The sequence below is a fragment of the Acomys minous genome (assembly GCF_964271855.1).
Source record: "Acomys minous genome assembly, chromosome: 13".
In the NCBI taxonomy this organism is placed as follows: domain Eukaryota; kingdom Metazoa; phylum Chordata; class Mammalia; order Rodentia; family Muridae; genus Acomys; species Acomys minous.
In genome coordinates this window covers 107826938-107851015 of record NC_140495.1, presented here as the reverse complement: position 1 = coordinate 107851015, position 24078 = coordinate 107826938, and the positions used below count along the sequence as shown (strand labels likewise).

Here is a 24078-nt window from a genome sequence, read left to right as displayed (position 1 = left end):
CCACCCACCCCGAAATGTGAAACCAAAGTCAACCTTCCTTCCTTTAAACTGTTGTCTCAGTTACACAGAGCGAGCGACGTAGTTGCACCTCCCCCTCTGACCAGAGTTCCCGGACCACAGGCGCAGCCTGCTCTGTCTTCAGTCTTCACTTGCTCAGCTTGCTCTGCCAGCCTTTGGTACTACAGGCTGGTACCTACAGAGGACCCAACAACAACACCCTCGTGCTTCCAGAGTAAAAAAAAAAAAGGGGGCGGCACCTACCTCCCGCCATTGCTTGTTCTCCATCCCTTGAGTGTACATGACACACACTGGAGGGAAAGAAAGAAAAGACACGTGGGTTAATATCTCAGGCCAAGGGGGAGGTAGAGAGTCAACAGCCTCCCCCTAGATTGCTCGGCTGGGTTTGAGAAAAGAGTATGCACATACTGAAGCCGCTGCGGTCTTGGTGAGAGAGGGTAAGAGCCTAGACCACAGTTGGTCTGTTGTTTTTTGTAGCACTAAGACTGGCCCTAGATCCTTGGACAAGCAAGCACCCTGCCACGGAGTTACACCTCCAGCCCCACAATGGGTCTCTTGTCTACACAGCACTACCTGGAAGTTGGCCTGGCAAAGGGGCCTGAGACCTCGACATGTCTTTTAGGCGGGAACTCGAAGGCTGTTGATTTCTATGGCATAGAAAGGTGCCAGGTGTGAGGCAGGCAGGGCATGACGAAGGACTGAGGGGCAGGTGTGGTGACGATGGCATCTGAAACACTTTGTCCCTTCAGAGCCTAAACAATCCCATGAGGCCTATTAGTATCACCAGATCCTGTTTACTGGTGGGTAAACTGAGGCTCTGAAAAGGCCAAAGAGCTATCCAACATCATGCTTAGCCACCTGAGCCCAGGCCACGGCCAACTGGGGCTCACAGGACAGAGGTCTTCTTGTCCCAGACACTCCAACACCTCCCAAGCTACTCTGAGGTGCTGAGACCTCACAAGTACGGGGGCCGAGTGGAGCCAATTCCCCAGTGCTTCTCTGGACACCATCAATGCAATGCTTGCCAGCCTTGACTGACTGGCCCTGTGCCTGCACAGCTCTAGCACTTAGTGAGGGCGGCTGTTGGCCGCTGCCACTAGTCATCAGGGCTGCTCCTGTCACTGGGATAGCTGTTTCTGTCAGAGCAGGACTTACATGGGTCAGACTTGGAAAACATGTCTTTGTCCAAGAGGTTCCTGAAAGAGGGAAGAGAAGAGAAATTAGCGGGATGGAGGGGAACAGGGTGTCAGGGCCTAAGGCTGATGCAGAGCCTGGGGACGGCCTCGGACACAGTAGAAAGGGAAGACAGTCAGCACACTTGATCAGCTTCACAAATACCAGGAACCACACAGGATGCCACATATCTGTCACCCTAGCACCCAGGTAGAAGAGAGTGAGACAGGAGACTAAGGAGTTCAAGGCTACCCTGGGGCTCTATAGTGAATTAGAATAGTGAATGGAAATAGTATATATATGTTATTATATTATATATTATATATATTTATATATATCCTGGGAGGCCCTGAAGCCTCCTAAGATTTGAAGTGCTCCCCTGCCCGCACCATAGGCACAGCTTCTTCAGATTGGCACCATGGTGCCCTGGACCCTAGTACTTCTTACAAGCCAAATCTTAGTGAGCCTCAGCTAGCAAGCCCTTCTTAAACCTCTCCTTCTATCACTTCTGTCACTCAAAAATAAGGAATGGATGGATGACTGATAAGTATGACCCACCGGAAAGTATCTGTTTAGCCTCTGGTCTCCCAGGATACTTATCACAGCCTGCTGATTCCCTTGTCTGGGGCATATGGAGGAATTAATGAATGATTCCTCATTGAGGAATAAATGAATAACTCCTCAAAGGGGACACGAACTCAACTGAATAAGATCTCCCTAAGGTGAAGAAGACCAGAGCTGAGGTCAGGTGTGATGACCCACATCTACAATCCCAAATATTTGGGAGGCTGAGGCAGGAGGATGGAGTTCAAGGCCAATCTAGGGGACAGGGTGAATGCTGTTTCCAAAACCCCAAACACATCCAGACATGGTGTAGCAGTCCTGTAATCCCAGAACTCAGGAGGCTGAGGCAGAAGGTTCATGAGTTCAAGGTCATCCTCAGTCACATGGTGAGTTTGAGGTAGCCTGGGCTACATGGGACCTAGCTTCCAACAAACAAGAGAGAGTTCACACATGGATCCAAGACTTGGGCTGGCTAAGGAGGAATAGGGACAACAGTCCCTGAGTGGCCTTGGGAGCCTCCTGCTCAATGTGGTAGGTGAGTCCGTTAGTGCCGCTCAGATGCCCGAACACTGCCAGCTCAGCCCTGGGTGGGTGTGGCCCCAGCTGAATGGTGGAAGTGGAGGCTTGGGGAGCCATGTCCTGTAGAGTGTTGTCCCTCCACATATGTCATTGGGGTGTCACACAGCCCAGTGCAGACTGTCTCCAGTGGGGCAGGCCCATCCTTTCTGTCCTAGAGGCTGTCAACATCACCTGTCCCCTGAGCCCCTGGAGCTCTCAGAGGCAGGGGCTGTCCTCCACGCTCTGTACCTGTGTTCCAGACAGTAGCAGACAGAAGTCCCGCTTCCAGGGACAGCACAGCCAAAGACAGCAATCGCTGGGGAATACGTGCCCACCCTCCACTGTCCCCTCCTTGAGCCTGGGGGGAGAGAGCTTAAACAGATTCCTCCAATGTCGGGGTCCCCTCCAAGTTTGGTGTGGGGCTCAAGTTTAGTCATTTCTAGGCTAGTGAGGAAGGCTTCAGCCGAGGGGGTGGGGAGGGAGGGACGGAGGGAAGGCAAGAGAGAGGGAGAGGAGAGTAAGGATTAATAAGTGCAGTTAGGGCTGGAGAGATGGCTCAGAGGTTAAGAGCACTGCCTGCTCTTCCAAAGGTCCTGAGTTCAATTCCCAGCAACCACATGGTAGTTCATATCCATCTATAAATGAGATCTGGTACGCTCTCCTGGGGGTCAGGCAGAACACTGTATATATAATAAATAAATAAATCTTAAAAAAAAAATAAATGCAGTTATCCACTTTGTAGCCAGGCCATAGGCACACAGCTAGACTAAGAATCAGAGTCCAGGTTGGAGATGTAAGTCAGTCATAGAAAGCTTTCCCAGCCTGCACAAGGCTCTGTGTTCAACCAAAAGTACGACACTGAACAAAGAAAGACCCAGCCTACGGCTCCTGGCTCCGGGCTCCAGTGGCTCCTAGCCCATACACTTCAGACTCTCAATAACTCAGGGACAAGAGTCACCCTGGCAACCATCACCCAAAGATAACGCAGCCCTCCGTCCTCCATGCCGCTGTCCTTCCTTCTTGATGCTGCAATCCTGAACCTGGACCCACCACCTCGCCCCCCTCCTCCAACTCTCTCTGGCCTGGAACACGCAGGATACCATGGCCGCAGAGTCCACGGCTACTCCTGCCCCTTCAGGAAAGGCACTGCTACCGTCTGTCTCAACCCACCCAGCCCGAGTCATGAGCTTGTGGGCAGAACGCAGAGGACGACCTTAATGAGTGACCAGCAGCTGAGGATGTAGCCCTGCGGGTAGTGTCTGCTCAGCACACACAAAGCTCTGGGTTTGAGTCCCGGAACCGCATAAACCAGGTGCGGTGATGCACATGGATAGTACCAGCTCATCGGAAGCTGAGGCAAGAGGAGTTCCACAAACTATAGGCAATCCTGGGCTACATCGTGAAACCCTGTGTTTAAAGCAATCACAAAACCAGGACAGGATAGCATGGGTTGTCCGGGGCGACGCTCAGAGCTTTCATGATCCCCCGTAGCTACAGACGGGGACCACCTGCCTCACATCCCGGCTCTGCACAGGTGACGTGGCTATCTCATGCCTCAGTTTCCCCATTTGTAAAATGGGGCTCCGTACAGTTCCAGGGCTGCTTAGATCGATAAATGCGTGTTAACTGGCACCTACAGGCCAGTCCCCACCGGCCTGTGCTGGCCAGAGCACTCTTCTGAGGAAGTTCAGGCTCAGTGAGAAGAGAGCCACAAGCGACCTCTACCCTTCCTGGTTCACGGAGCCAAGCCCTACTCTGACCGCCCCATTGGCTGTGAGGACCCTTGCCTGGGTCTCCATCTTCATTCCTTCTCTGATGCCCTGTTTTGTCCTTATGTCCTTCAATCCAATTCCTTACTTGATAGAAACGGGGTGCGTAGGGCTCCCGAGATGCCTGCATCGCTGCTTGGCAATGGGTCCTTCACTCCCTGGGGCTCACTTCAGATCCCAGGGGTAAAAAGGCAGGTTCTTAGGGCCCTTCCCAGAGTCTCTCATCCTCCCATGGATGTCAAAGGTCCCCGAGACTCCCTCACAGTCGCCAGGTCCTCACCTGCCTCACTGAGCACCCCAGGCTCAGACAGAGGGAGTGTCCTGCCCAGAGGCACACAGCCAGTGAGACCAGGCCTTCAACTCCACCCAAGGCTCCAGCCACCAGGGCACTGACCAGGCCAGTCTAAACCAGACCACACGTGGTTCTCCTCTGCTTTCTACTTTGGGAAAGCTCAAAGAGGAAAAAAATAAAATTCCCCTTACAGTCAAAACGTATTTTCCCCCCAAAAGAGCATAAAACCCTTTATCTGTCTGCTCTGCAGCCTGGAGCTTCGATTCTTTTGTTCCTAAAACCGAGGCTGGGAAAGCAGAGCCAAGGCCCTTTGCTTCCTGCCACCCCCAAGGACTCATTTCTAACGTGGGAGGCTGGGAGAGACGTTACCAGGCTGTGGGGCCAGGAGCCGCTGAGGCCCCAGCAGAAGGTGATGGGGGGGATCCCCTTACAGGGGCCTGAGGGGGATGCTTCCCAGCAGACAGAGCCCCACCTAGTCTGAGGGGATACCCTGCCCTTGCCTGAGCTATGGGTGAGCTAGCACACATACCTCACACACACCCCGCTTCTCTCTCACAGACCTGCCTGCCAAGCTTGCACTGGGCTGTGGCTGAGAAAGTCCCTTATGAGCTTGTACTTGAGTGATTCCAGGCCCAGGGGTCCTCAGCAGGGACCATGGATCCCTGAAACTAAGCAGACTGATGCTGAGGAGAGTGTGTGTATGTGTGTGTGTGTGTGTGTGTGTGTGTGTGTGTGTGTGTGTGTGTATGTGTATATGTGTGTGTGTGTGTATGTGTGTGTATGTGTGTGTGTGTGTGTGTGTGTGTGTGTGTGTGTGTGTGTGTGTGTGTGTGCAGGTTTGTTTGTTTGTCCTCATCCCATTCTCAAAGAAAACCACCAGGCTGCAAAGGTCAGGACAAGGCAAAGCCTGCCATCCCAGCCACCTGTGAGTCTGAGGCAGGAGAATCACAAGTTCAAAGCCTGCTTGGGCTAACAGTGAGTTCAGTGGCAGTCTGGCAACTTAGCTATCTCAGAAGAACACAAATCAAAAGGGTTGTAGCTCAGTGGTAGGGCACTCACTTAGCATGCGGAAGGCCCCAGGTTCAATCCCCAGCACAGGAAGGAAGGGAGGAAAGGATGGGGGAAGGGAAGAAGGGAGGGGGAAGGGAGGGAGTGAGGAAGGGAGGAAAAGAGGGGGAAGGGAGGGAGGGGAAGAGAGGGAGGAAGGGAGCGAGGGAAGGAGGGAGGAAGGTTTCTCTGAACTGGGAATGGTGGTACACACCGAGCAACCTAGCATTTGGGAGGCTGAGGCAGGAGAGCAGCTGGTATGAGACTAGCCTCTGGTGCTAGGGAGAGTTGAACTGACACAGTAATGACAGAGCCCCAGGACCTGAAAGCACATTGATGTCATCTCATTTTTCAAAATCAACTTCATGCCACACATCTGGCCAACGGAGTACATGATGGGTAACCACTCACACCATGGGCCAGGTCCTTTGTCAGGTCTAACCGGGGACACTCAACTGACCCCTCATCCCAAGCAGGTGCCAGTTCACATCCCTAGAAGGGACTGATCTGACCTCTGAAGTCTGTTACCGGGGTTGTCCAGGAGAACCTATGTCACAGAGCCTGGGCTGTCCCAGGGTCACAGGAAGGGACACCAGTGCCCCTTCCATTTCCGCTGGCACCACCGAAAGGGACAGAAGGGCATCCATCTCCTCCACTGTCACAGGAGGAAGTCATTAAAGGAGACAGGCCAGGAGGAAGACCTGAGCATCTGCCGCCCACCACCCTGTCACATCCTATTCTTTCCCTGCCTGGCCGTGCTGTCTCCCTGCCAAACAACCTTACCACGCCTAATGAGCAGTTCTCACAGGGCGTCCAGAGAGCCTTCTAGGGCTGGCGATGCTTTTATTGCTGTAAGACACTGGCATAATTGTCCCTGCCAAGTAGCAGGGTCAGGGGAGAAAGCTGTGGCCTCGGAAGCAGCCAGGTTGGGATCCTGCGTGGCCACATCGCAGTCTGTCACCCTGGACAGGCTCCCCACACCTCAGCCTCTTGTCACAGCTTGAACTGGAAATAGGAAGTGACCTGCTGCTCTCCCCCCAAACACCCCCACCCGTGTCACGTCCACAGCCGGTCCATTCTCCCCATGCTGCCCTCCCCATCCTCCGCTTGGCCTGCCTAGCAACGCATCGACTTCCTGATGCACCCCACTCCCCACCAGCCTAGCGTGCTCAGGAACCAGAGGTTAGCCATAACTCTTGCTTAATGAGATCCCCTCCCCACCAATGATGTGAGGACAGTAAATCAAAACTCATTCCTGCCGGGCCGTGGTGGTGCACGCCTTTAATCCCAGCACTCGAGAGGCAGAGGCAGAGGCAGGCGGATTTCTGTGAGTTCGAGGCCAGCCTGGTCTCCAAAGCGAGTCCAGGACAGCCAGGGATACACAGAGAAACCCTGCTGTGGGCCCCAAAGCTCTGGTTACAGGCCCCGCCTCCCCTCTGATCTCAGCTGGGACTGCAACTGCTCGTATGGTTCCAGCCACACTGACCCCTGTGCTTCTACAAGCAGAGCTAAGGCCCTTCCTGCCCCAGTGCCTTTGCGCTTGCTCTCCTGCTCTGAGCACGGTCTTTTCTCTTCCCTTCATGCCACCTGCCTCACCACCTGAAGGGAATGAACTCACTTGCTGATAAATTCAGGGATGTTATTTGCCTAATAAAAATGCCCATAGGATAGACCTGGTGGAGCACACCTTTAATTCCAGCACTTGCCAGGCAGAGGCAAGCAGTTCTCTAAGAGTTTGAGGCTAGCCTGGGCTACAGAGTAAGACCCTGTCTCAAAGAACAAAACAAAACAAAAATATGCACAGCCGGACATGGTGTACTCCCAAGGCCAGCTGCACGTACACACTGAGACTGTCTCACGAAACCAAAGAGGCATGGTCCCCAATGGCAGAGCACTTGCTAGGGGAACTGTCAGGCCATAAGTTCCACTGTCAGCATTGTGCAGAGCGCTCTCTCTCTCTCTCTCTCTCTCTCTCTCTCTCTCTCTCTCTCTCTCTCACACACACACACACACACACACACACACACACACTCCCTCATCTCTTGTGAATTTTATAAGAGCTTCTGTTTTTGTTTGTTTGTTTGTTTGTCCTGGACTCGATTTGTAGACCAGGCTGGCCTTGAACTCGCAGAGATCCACTTGCCTCTGCCTCCCAAGTGCTGGGATTACAGGTGTGGGCCACCACGCCTGACTGAGTCTCTGTTTTTTTAATGATGGTTATTTGAGCCTGAGAAATGGTTGCACAATTAAAAGCACTCACTGCCTGTGCAGAAGACCATTCAGTTCCCAAAACCCTTATCAAGTGTTTCCCAAGCTTCTGTAACTCCGGCTCCAAGGGACACAACACTCCTGGCCTCATGGACACATATTCTCACAAGGGGCCTAACATCAGCCTCAAGTTCTGACTCCTCACATTTTCAGGCCAGTGGACATCCAGGAGCAGGTAGCCCCAAAGGCCACACTGCTGCTCTGAGACCCGTGGGGAACCACACGGGTGGGAAGAAGGAAGCTGAGGGCAGAGACACCCGGCAGCACTCGGCAAGGGCGCAGAGCCTTGGCTTGCTGCCTGTCACGCTAAGGAGGAGCAGGGGCAGTCAGGAGTCTGGATGGCTCCTTGGAAAATTGATCTCTGTCCCCAACACTGGCTGTCCTCTGGCCTAAAAATGCAAGGATCCAGACCTCAAGAAGTCAACAGTAGGCCAGCCACCTGTAGTTTCAAGGAGCCCGGTAGCCTTTGGCAAGCTGAAGTCATCTTGCAGCCATGGCTGCCCCTCCAGAAACAGAATCCACACGGGTTCTAATGTGACGGAGACTCCCTTATGTCAAAGATGGGGGCGGCAGTGAACATGCGGTCCGGCTCTGACCACCCTCTGGGATTGCTGAGGATTTGTTCAAGATTGTGATTTTTCAGATCAAAGCCCCTTTCCCAGAAAGACCCTTTGCTGCTCGGGTTGCTTCCCGTCTTTAGATGCAGTTGCGACACCTGATATAGAGGCAGCAGCTTTGTAACAGTGAAGCTTGCCGTTTGGATGACAACCCAGTGCAAGGATGATGTGGATCTTCATGGCAAAGTGGCTAATAAGCCGGCCCCACGGCGGCTAACCTCTAGACTCACTACCATCTCAGAAACACAAGTTATTTCAGGTTCAGGTTACTAACAGCCAGATTTCCTGTTACTTGCACACAGCCAAGGGCTTCCTGAGGAGCCCGTCGGCCTCCCCCCTCCCCCCTCCCCCTGCCACCTCCCTCACCCCCATCAGGCCCTGAGTCTGAGCAGGAGAAGGCTGGAGAGGGTAAGGAGCTACTGCCCTATGGTCTGGGTCTGGACACCTCCATCGCAGAAGTCTGTGCTCTGCCTCCTCAGAGTCAGCAGCCTAGCTAGCCATGCCTGATGGAGAACCACTTGCTCTCTGTCTCACCTACACTAGCTGCTAGCCAGGTGCTACCAGGATCCCTGTGGAGCCTTGCCCTCTGAGGACACAAGCTGTGCACCCACCTCTCTCCTAACCTCAGACCCGTGCCTTCGCCTCTCTGGGCCTTGATTTCCTAGGCAGACAAAAAGGAAACACGGCAATTTACTGCGGGGGGGATTGTCGGGGAGCTAAAAAGCCACAGTTGGGGGGCTGGATGGCTTAGCAGCTGAAACGCTTGTTCTGTTAATATAAAGACTGTAGCTGGGGACCCCCAGAAACCCACAGAAATGCTGGGTGGGGATGACAGCCTGCCTCTAATTGTAGCCTCAGGAGGCAGAGATAGCGAATCCCCCCAGAGCAACCAGGCTAGAGAGAGCTCTTTGCCTGTCACAGCCCTTAGAGGAGCCAGCCTTCCCAGAGACTGGATTTTGCAGCTGCTTGCAGGTAGCATGCTTGGACAGCACCTACACCTCGGGTGAAGTCCTAGCCCCAAGACACCGAGTTGGGGAGGGGACAAAGTCAGATGTTCGGGGAACTGCAGCCATTTGTCCCACAGCAGCTGGAAACTAACAGCCATCTGAGGGCTAGCTTAGAAGGCCACCACCAGTAGAGAGGCAACAGGTACAGGTCTCTCAACAAGGATGCCAACTGCTCAGCTGGAGTAAGCGTCCAAAAGTGCCATGGTGACCCTCCTCTGGCTTTGTTGAATATCTGGGTGTGGTCAGTGGTTAAATAGCTCTCCTTTCTGTAATGCTGGCTCTCACAGTTGCCACCATGGCCCCCAGGTCCATCCCGTCCCTGCTGTCGTCATCTCCCCTGTGTGTGCTCAGAGTGAACTCACACCTGTCTACAAGGCCCAGGACACAGTGTCTCTCTCCCTAGCGTGCTGTGTGTTAGCTTGAGCAGACAGCAGTAATCAACCTCTAGGGCAGAAACCCAGCCACCCACCAGCCCCTACCATCTGGTGGGGAAGGAAAGCTGGGGTAGATTCTGAGGAGGCATCCAGCCTGCCCTGGTCTCAGGAGCCCTCATATACCTCTCCAACACGACCCTGCCCAAGCACAAAGGCTCCCTGTAATATGAAAAACGCAAGCCACTCTTCCCAAGCACAGAGCTGATACAGCTACTAGCATAGGGCAGGGATGTCCGGCTGACAGGGCCTCTGGAGGAAGATGTGGCCACAGGACACAGGTAAGCTTTGTTGTTGTTGTTTGGTTTTTCGACACAGGGTTTCTCTGGGTATCCTGGACTCGCATTGTAGACCAGGCTGGCCTCGAACTCACAGGGATGGATCCACCTGCCTCTGCCTCCCAAGTGCTGGGATTAAAGGCGTGCACCACCACAGCTTTGAATGGTCTACAGAATGGCTAATACTCCTAGTCAAGAAAGGTCTGTCAGTAAGGAAGGGCACAAGGCTCAGGGGTGTTTGAAGTCACATTTTATACCTTGTCTGCCAGAATCTAGTTCCACGAACCACCTTCCCTCCAGGAATCACCACACCACATCGAGTCATCTCCGGGGCTCTACCCATCCCTGGCATCCAGCACTAGCCGCAGACCTTTGTTACTGTGTGAGGTCAAGTGATGATAGCAGCTGCTGTTCTCACAGTAAGTCATTGAATCCCTGTAATGGACAGGGATCACTAGGCTCCTTTCACAGAGGAGGAAGCTGAGGCCACAGAGGAGAAGCAGCTCACCAGACACCCAGGCACAGAGCTGGGGTGTGCCTCAGTGGTAGTGTATTTGCCTAACATGGATTTGATTTCCCAATAGCCTCAACTGCATACAAACACACACACACACACACACGAGAGAAAGAGAGAGAGAGAGAGAGAGAGAGAGAGAGAGAGAGAGAGAGAGAGAGAGTGATCTCACAGGAAAATTTGAGCCCAGGGAGATAGAGCCAAAGGTTTTCAGTGGTTTTTTGGTGGTTGGTTGGTTGGTTCTGGAGTCTTACTATGTAGATCAGGCTGGCCTGGAACTAACAGAGCTATGTCTGCCTCTACCTCCTGGGTGCTGGGAATTAAACCAAGCTCACACTCTTTTTGCTGTTGTTGTTGGGGTTGGTTGGTTGGTTTGAGGCAAGGTCCGTCTGACTGTCTGTCTCTCTTTCTCTCTGTAGCCCTGGTTATCCTGGACCTGGCTATGTAGACCACACTGGCCTTTGTTTTTTATTTTGTTTTTTCCTTTCTTTTCCTTTTTTTGTTTTGTTTTTTCAAGACAGGGTTTCTCTGTGTAGCCTTGGCTGTCCTGGACTTGCTGTAGACCAAGCTGGCCTTAAACTCACAATGATCCACCTGCTTCTGCTTCCGCTTCCCAAGTGTTGGGATTAAAGGCATGGACCACCACCACCCGGCCTGTTTTTGTTTTTCATATAAAGGGTTTTCTGTGTAGCCTTGGCTGTGCTTTGTAGACTCAGCTGGCCTCGAAGTCACAGAGATCTGCCTGCCTCTGCCTCCCATAGTGCTGGGATTACAGGCATGCACCACTGTGCTCAGCCAAGCTCACACTCTTGACCAGTGTGTCAAATAGCGCAAGGCTGGCTCACCCTCAGTCTTGGGTCTACCAGAGTGACAGTAGTGGTTCACTTGGGAGTGGACCACAGATTGGCCCAAGATGTTCTCTATAGGGGCAGAGGCCCTAATGCGTCCATCCCATGGTACCATTTGTTTTCTGCACACACACTAAGCACCAGTGAGGTTCTGGGCAAGGTATAGGACCTTGCCCCTGCATCAGGCAGCTGTGTTCTGCTGAAGTGCCCAGGTCAGGCTCAGCGTGTATCTAGAACAGCCCCTAGGGCAAGGCAGAGTTTCTGGGCCTAGATCAAGGGAGCCAGAGAAGTAGCTCATTAAACTCCCTGAAGCACTGCACCCAGCTGCCCATCTGGAGGAAGTGGCCAGCAGGGGGCACTGAGATGCTCACGGTAGGGCAGCCTCATCTGGCGATGTGGGTGCCTCAGGTATTGCCCTCCCGGGAACCTGGATCACTGGCCCTAGCTAAAGTAGAGATGGGCCTACAGAATTAAGGCCAGCCAGGTTGTTTTGCCACCTCCCCTCTGTCCCAAGTGACCATTCCATCCTCCTCTCTCCTCACTGAAACCGTATCTCCCTCATTGTCATCTCAGAAGAGCAGAAGTAGGGCTTGGCCAGGCCTTCTACAAAATGTGGACATTGTCCCTTCAGAGGCCTGGACATCGGGGTCAACCCAGAGCCCCGACCTCTAGCAACTCTGCTGCAGCAGGTACCTCTCATACGTTGTGGTTATCTGTGCCCTTTGGAAGCTTCCAGAAACCACAGAGAAGGACCAAGGGTTTCTGTCTCGGGCTGATCCCTGTGGCCACCCGATGCTCAGTGCGGCATGCCCCTCAGTACCCACGGCTCCATCCGCCTGCAGAGTTGGTACCCATGTGCGACAAGCAGGTGAGTTACCTTGGAGCAGGGCTTCCCTGGGAAGAGACAGACTTGACACCTGGGAAACTGAAGCTTGGAAGTTCGCCTTAAGTGGCAAGCCAGGGATCCCTCACAAGATGTCTGACCTCCCCCCCCAAGTCTCATTGTTCTCACCCTTCCCCTCCATGTACTGGAGTGTCTCTAGGGCCTGTCACAGGAGCATTGCTGCCCACCATGCTCACTCAGAGGCTCTGAACCCAGGGTCCCGGAGACCCAGTGCTTTAGGGTTGGTGTCTTTAGGGACGAAATGATGTCCCTGGGAAGTGGAAAGCACAAAGCCTATCCTGGTAGGGAACAGGCTGTTCAGAAGCTCAGAGGTGGGAAGGCTCTGAGAGACAACTGAAGAGCCTGAGGCATCGGGCATGATTGAAGGCAGGGAGGCAGGGCTGTGTGCAGGAGGGCAAGCTAGCAGCTGCTGACAGCTGCGGAGGTGACACTAGAGCTAACGGGCCACCAAGGAACCTCCCAGCAAAGTAAAGGCAGATCCGAATTGTCTCTGTGTGAGACTGAGGTGTGTGTGGGGGGGCAGATACAGATTTGGGAATCACCACAGTAACCCCTTGGAAAGCCTGGCTGGGGACACCCCTCACCTCAAGTCCTGAGGAAGAAGCTCCCCAGAAGCCTTCCTCCTTCATTCCTCAGGCCCTACCTACACTTCCCCAGTGTTTCAACTCAGTAACTCAGAGCTGAGGGGTCATGAGGTGGACAAAGTCTCACCCAACAGTAACCCGCAAGAAGCAGAGGTGAGTGCTTTCAGGGCTCCGGAAACGCCCGTGGGCCATCATTGCCAGGACCTCAAGGTGAGCTCTAGCTGGACCACAGTATACCTCACAGACCTATCAAAGCAGCCAGCCGGGGGCCAGCCACCTGCCCGTCCACCCTTGGGGCGTCCTGTTCGGAGAACCTGAGAGGCCCAGCTTCTCAGAGAGGTCATCCCCAACCTGTATGGCATCTCAGGGGCCTTATAGGGTGGCAGCCTACCAAAAAACCAAACTCCCTCCTCCTCCCACCTGGGGATTCTGACGGTTCACCATCAGCCCTTTCCTCCTTTGGTGTAAGAATTTTCCATCCGAGTAACTGGTTTTTAATGGCGCCACTCTTAAGTTCGCCAGGGCTTCCCCGCACTCTGAGAGTGTCCCAGCTCATCCTTCTCGCTGGAGGTGAAATCGAAAGAAAGCTTTCAAATTCAGGGTTCTAAGACAGTGGAGGAGGGGAAGGAGGCTGGGGCGTAGATCTGAGGGTGGGGGCGAGGTCACAGGAGGCACAGTGGGTTATGCCTGGTGGGGGGGGGGGATGGCGCTAGTCACTCTCGCTTCGCCTTTTGGAGAGGGTGAATCAGAGAGAGCCTAAGCGAGACCCCGGGGGCAGCTCCTCCCCTCCCCACTCAGGCGTTGGGACCCTTGTTACTGTTTCTTCCTGCTGTCCTGGAAGCAACTGCTCCTAAGGCAAACTTTCTGGGAACCTGACCCCTGCTTGGCTCCCCATTTAGCCGTCGCCACCCGCCGCAGGGCAGGGGGGTCTCTGAAGACCGGCGGCGGGGCACCTCGGAGGCGAGGACACTGAAAAGCGGGCTCTCTAAGCAATGGATGGAAGAAGCTGTGGAGAAAAAGGAAGGGATTCCGGCCCAGGGGCGGGGCAGGGGGGACACCCAGCCGGCGGGCGGCTCACCTGCACGATACGGTGATCTCCACCTTGGTAGCCGGGATGCTGCCCGCCAAGGAGTCGAACTCGCTGAGCGACGCCATGTCCTCGGGCTGCTCCATCGCCCACCGTCCCCCCCACCCCACCCCAAATTAGTCAATATTCCTGCGCGATTCACGCCTTCTCCGGAGCGGCTGGAGCCCTGGGCTGGGCGGCCAAGGGAGGAGAGGAGCGCGAAGAGGGGGCGTGGGAAGTGCGAGCGGGAAGGGGGCGGAGAGCGGGGGCCGCGGAGAAGGGGGCGCGGGAGCTGCTGCGGGGAGGCGGGGGCAGCGGCAATGGAGCTGGGGCGCAGCGGAGAGGGGGCGTGGGGACTGGGGGGGGGCGAGAACTGCGCCGCCTCGGGTTTGGGGCGCAGCGCCACGTCCTCTGCTAGGGCTCCAGCTTCGGGGCGCCGGGACTGCGGGAAAATCAAATGTGCCCGTAGTCGCCACCGCCTCCCGCCAGCCGCGCGCGCAACGTGCGGGGTCCGCGGGCGCCGGAGGGGCCGCCTGCAGGGGCCGGGGCGGGGCCGGGGCGGGGTCTGCGCGGGGCGAGTGTGGGAGCGGTGTGTGTGTGTATATGAATGTGCGCGCGTGTGTGTATGTGCACGCGCGTGGCGGGCGTGGGGACGCGGCTTTGGATGACAGGGATAGGGCTGGGGACAGCTAGAGACGGTCCCAGGGCGCGCGCCGCCTTCTGCGCCAGTCCCCCCCGCCCCCCACTTGTCCAGGGTCTGCGTGCAGGGGGAGGGGAACGGTCCAAGGGACACCAGTTTGGGCAGCATCGAGGCGGGGTTCTGGTAAGAGGGCTTTGCTGAGTGTGTGCGCCACCACGGGAGGGTCTAAACCTCCATCTCCTCTTGTGCCAGGAGGGCAGGTCTGGTTTCCCACGTAGGGTGGGTCTGTGGACACTTGCTCATCTGCCTCTGGTGCCCGCCAACCCTGGTCTTGGCCAGTCGCCCGAACCTTTACCCAGCTCCTTCATTCTCCTCCTCCTCTCGTCGTGACCGTAAGGGCTGAACCAACCCCCAGGTCTGGAAGCTTCCTCCACTAGTCTGGAAGGATGGCCTCAGAGATTTGAGCCAGCTCCCAGTCTGCCAAGCTCAGAGCATTGGGAAGCGAGGGGGGCGGTCAAAGCATCTCTCAGGCAGTGTCTTCCCAGCCAAGCCTGGAGCCTCCTGCTCTGCTCAGCCTGCCCTCTGGCCCTGGGGTTGCAGCACCAAGCCGCCAAGCTGGCTCCTGGAGGCTGTGCACAACAGTTTCCTTTCCAGCAAATCCACCACGGCCCCTCCTCAGCCTCAGCGTAGCTTCAACTTTTTCACACACCACCTAACACATCGTGGACGCCTGTCGCTGTCAGGGGTGGGCTTCTGGCAGCTGGGCGTTCCGAGCAGGTGCGCACGAACGCTGTTTGAAATCAATTTTCAACACATCAGCCAGAGCTGAGGACAAACAGAACACCTTCCTTGGTTTTGCACAAGTGTTTTCTGTTTACCTATGGCTCCAGATCAGCTGGACTCAGTTCTGTCACCTGGGGGTGGGGGGAGGATGGGGGCTGTGGGGAGGGGCACTGGAATTCCCCAGGAAGTAAAAACCAGAACAATTCACTTTGGGGTTGGGCCTGGGGACCTCCCTGTACAAAGAACAAGTCAGTCTCCTGCTTATTTCTTTGTGTTTTGTTTGCTTTAATTGTTTTTCAATTTTCAATTGATTTCAAATTTAGAACAAAATGCAGTCTGAGCCACAAGTGAGCTACTAGTCAGCGTAAGTCTAAAACCGTCGTTCAATATGGTAATGAGACAGAAGAGTGGAACCTAAGGAGTTCCTTCCAGCCCAGGGCTCTGTCTGTGTCCTTAGAGTGAATCCAGCTTCCAGCGTTGTATAGCAGGATGGCACCAAAGCACAAAGATTTGAAGTAGCTTGTCAAAATATATGACTGGAAGTGTGTTTTTAATTTCACTATTGTTTTGTTTTTGTTTGTTTGTTTGTTTTGAGACAAGGTCTCTCTGTGTAGCCCTGGCTGTCCTGGACTCGCTCTGTAGACCAGGCTGGCCTCAAACTCACAGAGATCCACCTGCTTTTGCCTCCCTGAATGCTGGATTTATAGGCGTGTGCCACCACAGCCTGGCAGGAATATGTTTTAAAAGACAATCTAAATGATTGGGCAAAGACTGGGTCACCCCTCCATCACAGGCATGCTGTGAGCATGGGGCAAGCAAGGGCAGTGCGGTTCACCAGGTGGCCTCCCCCTCCCTCTCTGATGTCCTCTTTGGGGTGACAGCTGTAGGGAGGCAGGGAGGTTGCTCTGCTGATGGCCTTGAAAAGTGACAGCATGTGGAGTGGCGACTCTAGGGTCTCTTTGCAGAAGCATGTAGTCTGTATTGTCCCCCACCCACCCACACCCCACACCCCTAGTTGTTGCACTTTCTTTATGGCTCGTTGGCAAAACAGAACAAATTTTATCGGGTAACTTTTTTGTCTAGTCCTGTCCTAGGCTTGGATAAAAAGGCAAATAAAATAAAATAACCTGGCGCGGTGGCACACACCTTTAACCCTGGCACTGGGGAAGCAGAGCCAGGAGGATCTGTGTGAGTTCCAGCCCAGTGCCAAGACACACAGGACTATAGACACCCTGTCTCAAAAAACAAAACAAAACAAAACACAACAACAAAGAGCAAAAAAGATACAGTATCTGTCCCTAAAAGTCCCAGGCTAGTGGGGTTTTGGGATATGCAGACAGAATAGCTGGGCAGAATTGAGGAGTGCTGTGGAAGATGGCATAAAGGGCCTGCAGTCAGGGGACGAAGAAGGTGACAATGAGATGACACTGAGAATGAGGCCTTCGTATGGGTGCTGGAACCAGCCCTGAGACCGACGGGATGGAAGTGTTTGAGATGTCAGGGGAAGCAAGGCAGCTGGGTGGACGCCTGAGCCAGTGCACGGACCGGGTCCTAGGCCTCTTCTCACTCTCCATCTGCCCAAACAGGATGAGTTTTGTTTGTTTGTTTTTTGTTTTTGTTTTTGTGTTTTTCGAGACAGGGTTTCTCTGTGTTAGCCTTGGCTGCCCTGGACTCGCTTTGTAGACCAGGCTGGCCTCGAACTCACAGCGATCCGCCTGTCTCTGCCTCCCAAGTGCTGGGCTTAAAGGTGTGCGCCACCACACCCGGCTCCATACAGGAATGTTTATGCAGCTTCTGCCAGCTGCGAGCACCGCGGTGACACTGTTCCAGAGGGGTTCGCCTTCTGACGCTGCTAGCCTGACACACAGAATGGCAGTGCTTGCCTGTCCCAGAGCCAGGGAAGGTCTCAGCCTGAGTCACAGACTCCAGCAGGTGGCCATGAGCACATGTGTACTTGACTTAACTTTTGTTCCACCGCTGCTGGTGGCAGCGAGGCTGAGCTGCTTTCTTCAGGGAGACCCGTAGAACCTTGCCCAAAGATCTGTGCCTGGCAACCATAATGCGTGTGTCTGGAGTAGAGGCTAAAGGTCGATTGAGGTAGAAGAGGAAGCCAGGAGGTAGGTGATAGGACACAATGCCAGGCTCCGGCTGCCACCAGGCTGTCCAAAAGGGAGCACCAGTGGAGAGGTGGTCTGCCCTATGGCCAACCAACCAGTGAGGCCCAGGACACAAAGCTAGCTGGTGTCAGGAGTGTGACTCCTGGCCTCTGCTCAAACGACTCACTCACCGACAGCTCAAAGCCAACCCACGCAGTGTTACCTCTAGATGGATTTACCCTCTAGAAGGGGTGACAGTGCTGGGGTCACCGGGCCACCTGCACACCCAGACAAACCCTCTGGTGACCCAACACATGCTGTAGACTGCCTCTGTGGGCCTAGAACACGTATCAGAAGCAACCTTGGCCCTGGCCCGCCCACCACGTAAGCACTGTCACGCCTCTGATTAACAACTACGAGCACGGACTGGGCCGTGCCCCCCGAAGATCTAGAAAAGTCAGCATCAGCACTTTGCCTTTGCCGTCCAAGACTGCAGACGGCCTTCATCTGACCTCATCTGTGGTGTTAATGACAGCGGAGCAATTTTGAGAGGCAACTCGCAGCATCGATAAGGAGGGGAAAAGCACTGAGGGCTGGGGCCCAGCTCCTTGCAGAAGAGGCAGCTGCCGCCTGCATTCCTCCCCCCCCTCCCCTCCCCTCCCCTCCACAGGCACTTTGAGTAAGTGCCGCTGCCCTCGGATCTGCCCTGTTGCGACAGGAGAAAGCTGATGCGAAAGTTGGAGCAGGAGTGTGCAAGGGGACAGTGGTGGTGGTGGTGGGTGCCCACACTTTACCTGAGAACACTGTCTGTTGAGTGAACACAGCCTTGGACCCGGCAAGGCACATAGCCTTAACTTAGAGACATGGATGACCCCTCACCACCACCACTTACCTGCTTATTCGGAAGTTCTTGTGTGGTAAACACCCTGTACTGATTGCTGTTACCTGGCAGCCCCAGGGGGAGAAGGGAAACTTGAAACCACCACAGCAGTGGGAAGGAGACTCCGTCCATGAATAGAAATAATAGAAGGGGCTTGGGTCGGGGACCGAGTAGGGTAAACCCCCTTTGGTTACTGAGAAGCTTAGAGTAGAGTATGAGCTCAGGGTCATCAGAGTCTCCCCTATGAGAAACCCCACAAATAACAGTGAGGCTGGGTACCCATGAGCATCGAGGACCTGCCTCAGATAGGGTGGGGCAGAGCCATTTCCACTAGGGTTAGAGGGGCAAGAAGGATGCTGGACTCCGTGAGAAATGCGCGCCGCTGGCCAGGACCGTCTTCCCGCCCCATCCTGCTTGGTGCCACCAACTCAAAGTGAGGCTCAAAACGTTGCTGTAGCCCTTCCCTTGGGACCAGTTCCCAAGCCTGGCTGTCCCTCTACCACCTGCCTGCCTTTAGCCTTCCTCTCTTCATCCTCTCTCCAGAAGATGGAGGCTTCCTGCCCTTATAGTCCAGGACCTGGAGCCTTCACAAGCAGGGGGTATGCTGACCCATGGAGCACGTGTCACCTTTCTGCTCAAGACCCTCCTTGGTTGTCATCCACCCTGGAACATCCCATGGCCTGGCCGGCTGCCTCTTCTTCATCACCTCAGTGACCACAGCCAGCCACGTGGGCCTCCTGCCTGGGCCTGCAGTTCACGACTTAGGCCTTTGCATCTTCTATTTTTTTTTTTCCCTTGCCTGGAAAAGTGTCCCCAGTGTGCTTCAATGGTCCCAGCCCTTCACAGAGACCTCCCCAGAGCACTCCCTGCCAGAGGAGCTTGTCACTCACCCTTGTCCACCTCCACCTTCCTTCCTCTTGTCTGTTTTTCCACTAGGAAAAGCTTTACACAGACGAGGGCTGTCTTGCTCACTGTCAAGGACAGTGCAGTCACAAAGAGATCACATACGGTGGTTGCTTGATTCATCAGATGGCTGACTGCAAAGCCCACTCTTGCTCCTGGAAGCACTGAGTCCTCCACAGAGACCCCCGGAGTCGCTCATCAGTACCAGCAGAAGACTGCCCGTCACACACGTCATTAAACATTCATTCTACAATATGTCAGGGATGCAGTGAGGGAACTATGTGCTGACAATCCAGCTGACACTGTCAGGGTCTGGGGGCCAAGGCCTTTCTCTGGAAAGAAAGGGATTTGGATGTCTCTATCTTATTTACCGAGAACCCTCTATGAACACAGCAGCGAGAATCTCACATCTGCCGCCCACTCAATCCTCACAAGCGGCACTACTGCCGGCCCACTTAACAAACCCGCATCGCTTGCTGCACCCAACCCTCTCTAGGGTGGAGGGCTGAAGCAGCCACAGCAGCCAGCTCTGGTGCAGGGCAGCTCAGACCTGCCATCCCAGAGTTCCCTTCCTGAGGAGTGGGCGCCATCGGCTGCACTTCCTCAGGTGAGGAACCTGGATCTATTTAGCAATTTCATTCTCCCAAGCTCCCAGAGCTAAGAGGCCCAGACAGGATGTGAGCCTAAGGTCGAGCAGGCGGAAGCTATGGCGTCATGCAGATTCTTCCTGGTCCTGAGAGCAACAGCAGCCTCCAGGTTTCACTACATCCCAGCGTAAACATCGTAAACATCGCGGCCTGTCACCTTGATTCTCCTACCTCACAAACTTAGCCCAGTGTCAGCTTGGTGTGGTTAGTCACGGCTTGCAGACCTCAGTGCTGCAAAGGACTTAAGAGATGGCTCTGCCGGTTTGGAAACTGAGGCCCACGGAGAGAGGGGAAGAAATCCCTTCAGGGCTGTTTGCCAGTTAGTGGTAATTAGCAACAAACACTAATAAGTGCTCAGATTCAAATTAAGAGTCTCGGTTTTTGTTGTTATTGGTGGGGGGGTGTTTTTTGTTTTGTTTTGTTTTGTTTTGTTGGTTAGTGTTGTTCCTTTTACAGACGGCAGACAGCATCTCATGTAGCCTCCCATCTGAAGACAGGATTACAGGTTTGTTGTTGTTGTTGTTGTTATTGTTTTGTTATTTTGTTTTTTTCAAGACAAGGTTTCTCTGTGTAGCCTTGGCTGTCCTGGACTCACTTTGTAGACCAGGCTGGCCTTGAACTCACAGCGATCCGCCTGCCTCTGCCTCCCGAGTGCTGGGATTAAAGGCGTGAGCCACCGCATCTGACCCAGGCACTAAGTTTTATGTATTGCTGAGCTATATTCCCAATCTAGGTCCAAGCTGGACTTGATCTGACCGTAGCCCTAGCTGGCCTTGAACTCATTGGCTCTCCCCCTGCCTCAGTGTCATAAGCACTGGGATTTTAAGTATGAATCACTTTGCCTCCGCTCCCTCTAGGAAGGTTGGTTGTATTAACTTCCCTCCTATTCACACTCAAATGTACCATTTCTGACCCCACAATGGAGTCCATTTCCTCACCCCTGCTAACAGGCTCCACACTGGCTAGCTTGGATCGCCCGCAGCCTTTTCTCTTCCGGATGAGCCTGGACTCCATGATCTGGCGGAGGCCTTCTCTATGCAGTGGATGCTTCTCTCTTCTCACGCTTTGTGCACATCGGGGGAGGGGGTGGGGGTGGGAGTGGGGGGGAGGTGGGGTAAGAGTGGGGGTGGGGGGAGAGCTCCTGGTCTTACCTCCGGTCCACAGCCTGGCCTTGCCCAGCCTCAGCCCTCCCTCTTCTGTTGCTGGGTCTAAGCTTTCACCCTTCTCCTCCCTCCCGACTCCCTAGGCAGTGCTGGGGATGGAAGCGAAGGCCCTGTCCGTGCCAGCAAACACTCTGCCACTGACCTACACCCCCAGCTCCTAATTCCATTCGAAAACAGCCTCCTCCTTCACGTGGCGGCGGCAGGCTGGCCTGCTCTGGGGTTTGCTGAACTCCATCACCCCTTGCCTGAGCATCTTGAGAAATGGAAGACTGACTCCTCCTCACATTTGCTCTCCAGCTTAAGAGCAGACTCAGCCCCTCCCTGTGCCGCCAGCCTCCCACCAGCCAGCGTGATGTCTTCCTGACTGGCCTGCTTAAACCAAGGCAGAGCAGGGAGACACAGCCTCTTGGCCAATTCCATTCCTGGAAGTCCCCCATCTGCCCTGACTGGCTCAAGAGACCCTGACACTCGCTCCCTTGGGTACCTAAAAATGGGAGAGAGGAGGGGCTGGTCCTGATGCTCAGACAGCCCTGCGCCATTAGCATCTCTCCTCGCTATACCTGTATGAGGGCAGCCTGCAAAGCCACCAAGGATGAAATATCCTTCTCCTCCCTTAAGCTCTAAATTGATTTTCATGCCAAGCCACTCATATTTGCTTGCCTGGCTGCGGAGGTAACTGAAATGTGCACAAAACGCTCACGCCCGGCTTTGCGTGCAATCCGAGGTCCCGGAGGCCCTGCCCTGGCGTGCCTGCTGGAGTCTTCAACTGCCCGCCTGCCAGCGCCTTCACCGAGTTTATGAGCTCTGCTCCCACCCCCGAAGCTCATCAGGTACATCTGGTGGCCTGCCTCCTCCACCTTTGGCCAGGAACAGCTGTCCCAATTGAGGGAAATGTCTGTTCTCAGGTTCTCTGATAATTCCATCAGCGGCTAGGTGAGGCTCCGGTGTCAGGCTCAGGGGCTGCCGCCAGCCAGCGCCAGCCAGCTGAGAGCAAGGCAGCCTTCCCACCACCCTCTCTCCTAGGATTGCTGTTCTTTAGGTTTCCCCCAGCTTAAAATGGGTCAGCACGATAGTTCTGTGTCACAGCTCTTCTTTAGTATGTTCCAGGCACTGGGTCGTATGCACAGCATGTGTGTACATACACGCACATACACCATACACACAAGCACATTCGCACTAACAAAATTCTCAGTGTGCTCCCCACCCCAGCCCCCCGCCCCCACCGTTTCCTCCATTAAGAGGATCTGCTGGGAGCTCCCTAGAGGAGCATGGACCATAGAAACATCCCAAGATGGCTCAGCGGGTAAAAGCACTGGGCACCAAGTCTGAGGATCTGAGTTCAATCCCCCAGAACCCATAGTTGCCCTCTGACACCCACACACATACATGCACACAATGAAATAAATACATAAATAATAAATGCATGACCACAGGCATTTGAGCACGGGCGGGGGGTGGGGGTGGGGTGGAGTGTTCAACATGAGTGTGGGCCTCTCACTTTGCAGATGGCCTGAGGCTAGGAAAGGTCCTTCCCACAGCCGAGCACTGAGGGATGCTGCCTCAAAAACCTGGCTTTTTCCGAGCTACAGGGAGGAGGGAGCAAAGAAGTCACACACACACACACACACACACACACACACACACACACACACACACACGCCTGCCCGCACGTATATGAATTTCCAGTGTGACAGAGGGACAGAGCAGACCAGTGAGGAAGGGAATTTGCCACCTGCACATGGGGTCCGTTGGAACCAGGAGGCGCAGACTTCCACCACCGGAGCAACCAACCTCACTCCCGCTTCCTAAGAGGGCGCCACAAAAGCAAAGGCCTGAGGATTGAGCGTGGCTGGGGACAACTGTGAACTCTGATTCCCTTTCCTTTGGTGGCTTTTCTTAAATGCCCACCCCAGAATGGTCACTTCCCCTGTCAGTTAATGAGGAAGCAGAGCCATGCCTGCCCCCTCCTGCATTTCCTCCCCGCCCCCCACACCGCCGCCTCTGCCTGTACTAAGTACAGAGGGCAAAGCTCTTAATGGAGCTTGGCCAGACCGTCATGGAGAGGAAAATGATTTCCAGGAGCTGAGCCGAGTGGTGCGGCCATTACACTTTTGACCCAATAAACACACTGATTAGGGTCATGTACGTCCTGGGCCCTAGCAGCCAGCTTCTGAAACTGGGCTCGAGATGTCAAAGCAGGCAAGGTAGATGTCGCTACCTTCAAGGTCTTCTTCCCCTCCATGTATCAAGGATGGGGACAACTGAAAACGAGCTGAACCCACCCAGGGCCAGAACTCCCCAAGTCTGATGCTAGCTAGCGGCTCTGGGCCCGCTTTTCCATCTCTTTACTCGCTCTACTGAGTGCTGGTTCTCAGTTTGCTCATCCGGAAATGGGTGTAATAAGCCAGCCTCAGAGGTAGGCTTGTGAGTTAAAGACAGAAAGACACACTGGGCAGTGGTGGCACATGCCTTTAATCCCCCAGGGAGGCAGAGGCAGGTAGAGCTCTGAGTTCCAGGGTAGCCTGATCTACAGAGAGAGGTCCAGGATAGCCAGGGCTGCAGAGAAACTCTTTCTCAAAATAACCAACCAACCAACCAAAAAAGAGAGAAATACATACAAAGTTGAACTGTTTCTCTCTCTCTCTCTCTCTCTCTCTCTCTCTCTCTCTTTTGGCTTTTCTGAGTCAGGGTTTTGTTTTGTTTTTTTTCTGTGTAACAGCCCTGGCTGCCCTGGACTCACTTTGTAGAACAGGCTGGCCTCGAACTCACAGAAATCTGCCTGCCTCTGCCTCCCAAGTGCCACCAAGCCCAGCCTAAAATGGAACATCTTAACCCAGGCTTACTCTGCTGGGCTCACATCTCAATTCTAGTCGGTCACAATCTGAGCAGTCAGTCCTTGGTTTCCCACATCCCATGAGCGGCTGGCTCGGCTTTGTAAAATCATGCAAAGTGTCTCTGCCTCTTGAAACAGCTGCGAGGCTAAACTGTATTTACAGTGGCCTCTAGTGGCAGACTTCCAAAATAGCAT

General features: G+C 54.4%; 1 protein-coding gene across 4 annotated transcripts in view; it reads right to left on the bottom strand.

Moving 5' to 3' along the window:
* CPNE5 (copine 5) overlaps nucleotides 1-24078 on the bottom strand; it is a 114768-nt gene that overhangs the window by 68187 nt on the left and 22503 nt on the right. For 2 of the 4 annotated variants that reach the window (XM_084754037.1, XM_084754038.1), the window contains exons 5-6: nucleotides 1174-1214; nucleotides 262-308 (exon numbers count right to left, since the gene is read on the bottom strand). In XM_084754037.1, coding sequence (XP_084610163.1) covers nucleotides 262-308; nucleotides 1174-1214 — 88 coding nt within the window. Of the gene's footprint in view, nucleotides 1-261; nucleotides 309-1173; nucleotides 1215-13950; nucleotides 14482-24078 lie in introns of those variants that run through there. The other 2 variants (XM_084754039.1, XM_084754040.1) reach the window with 2 other exon arrangements.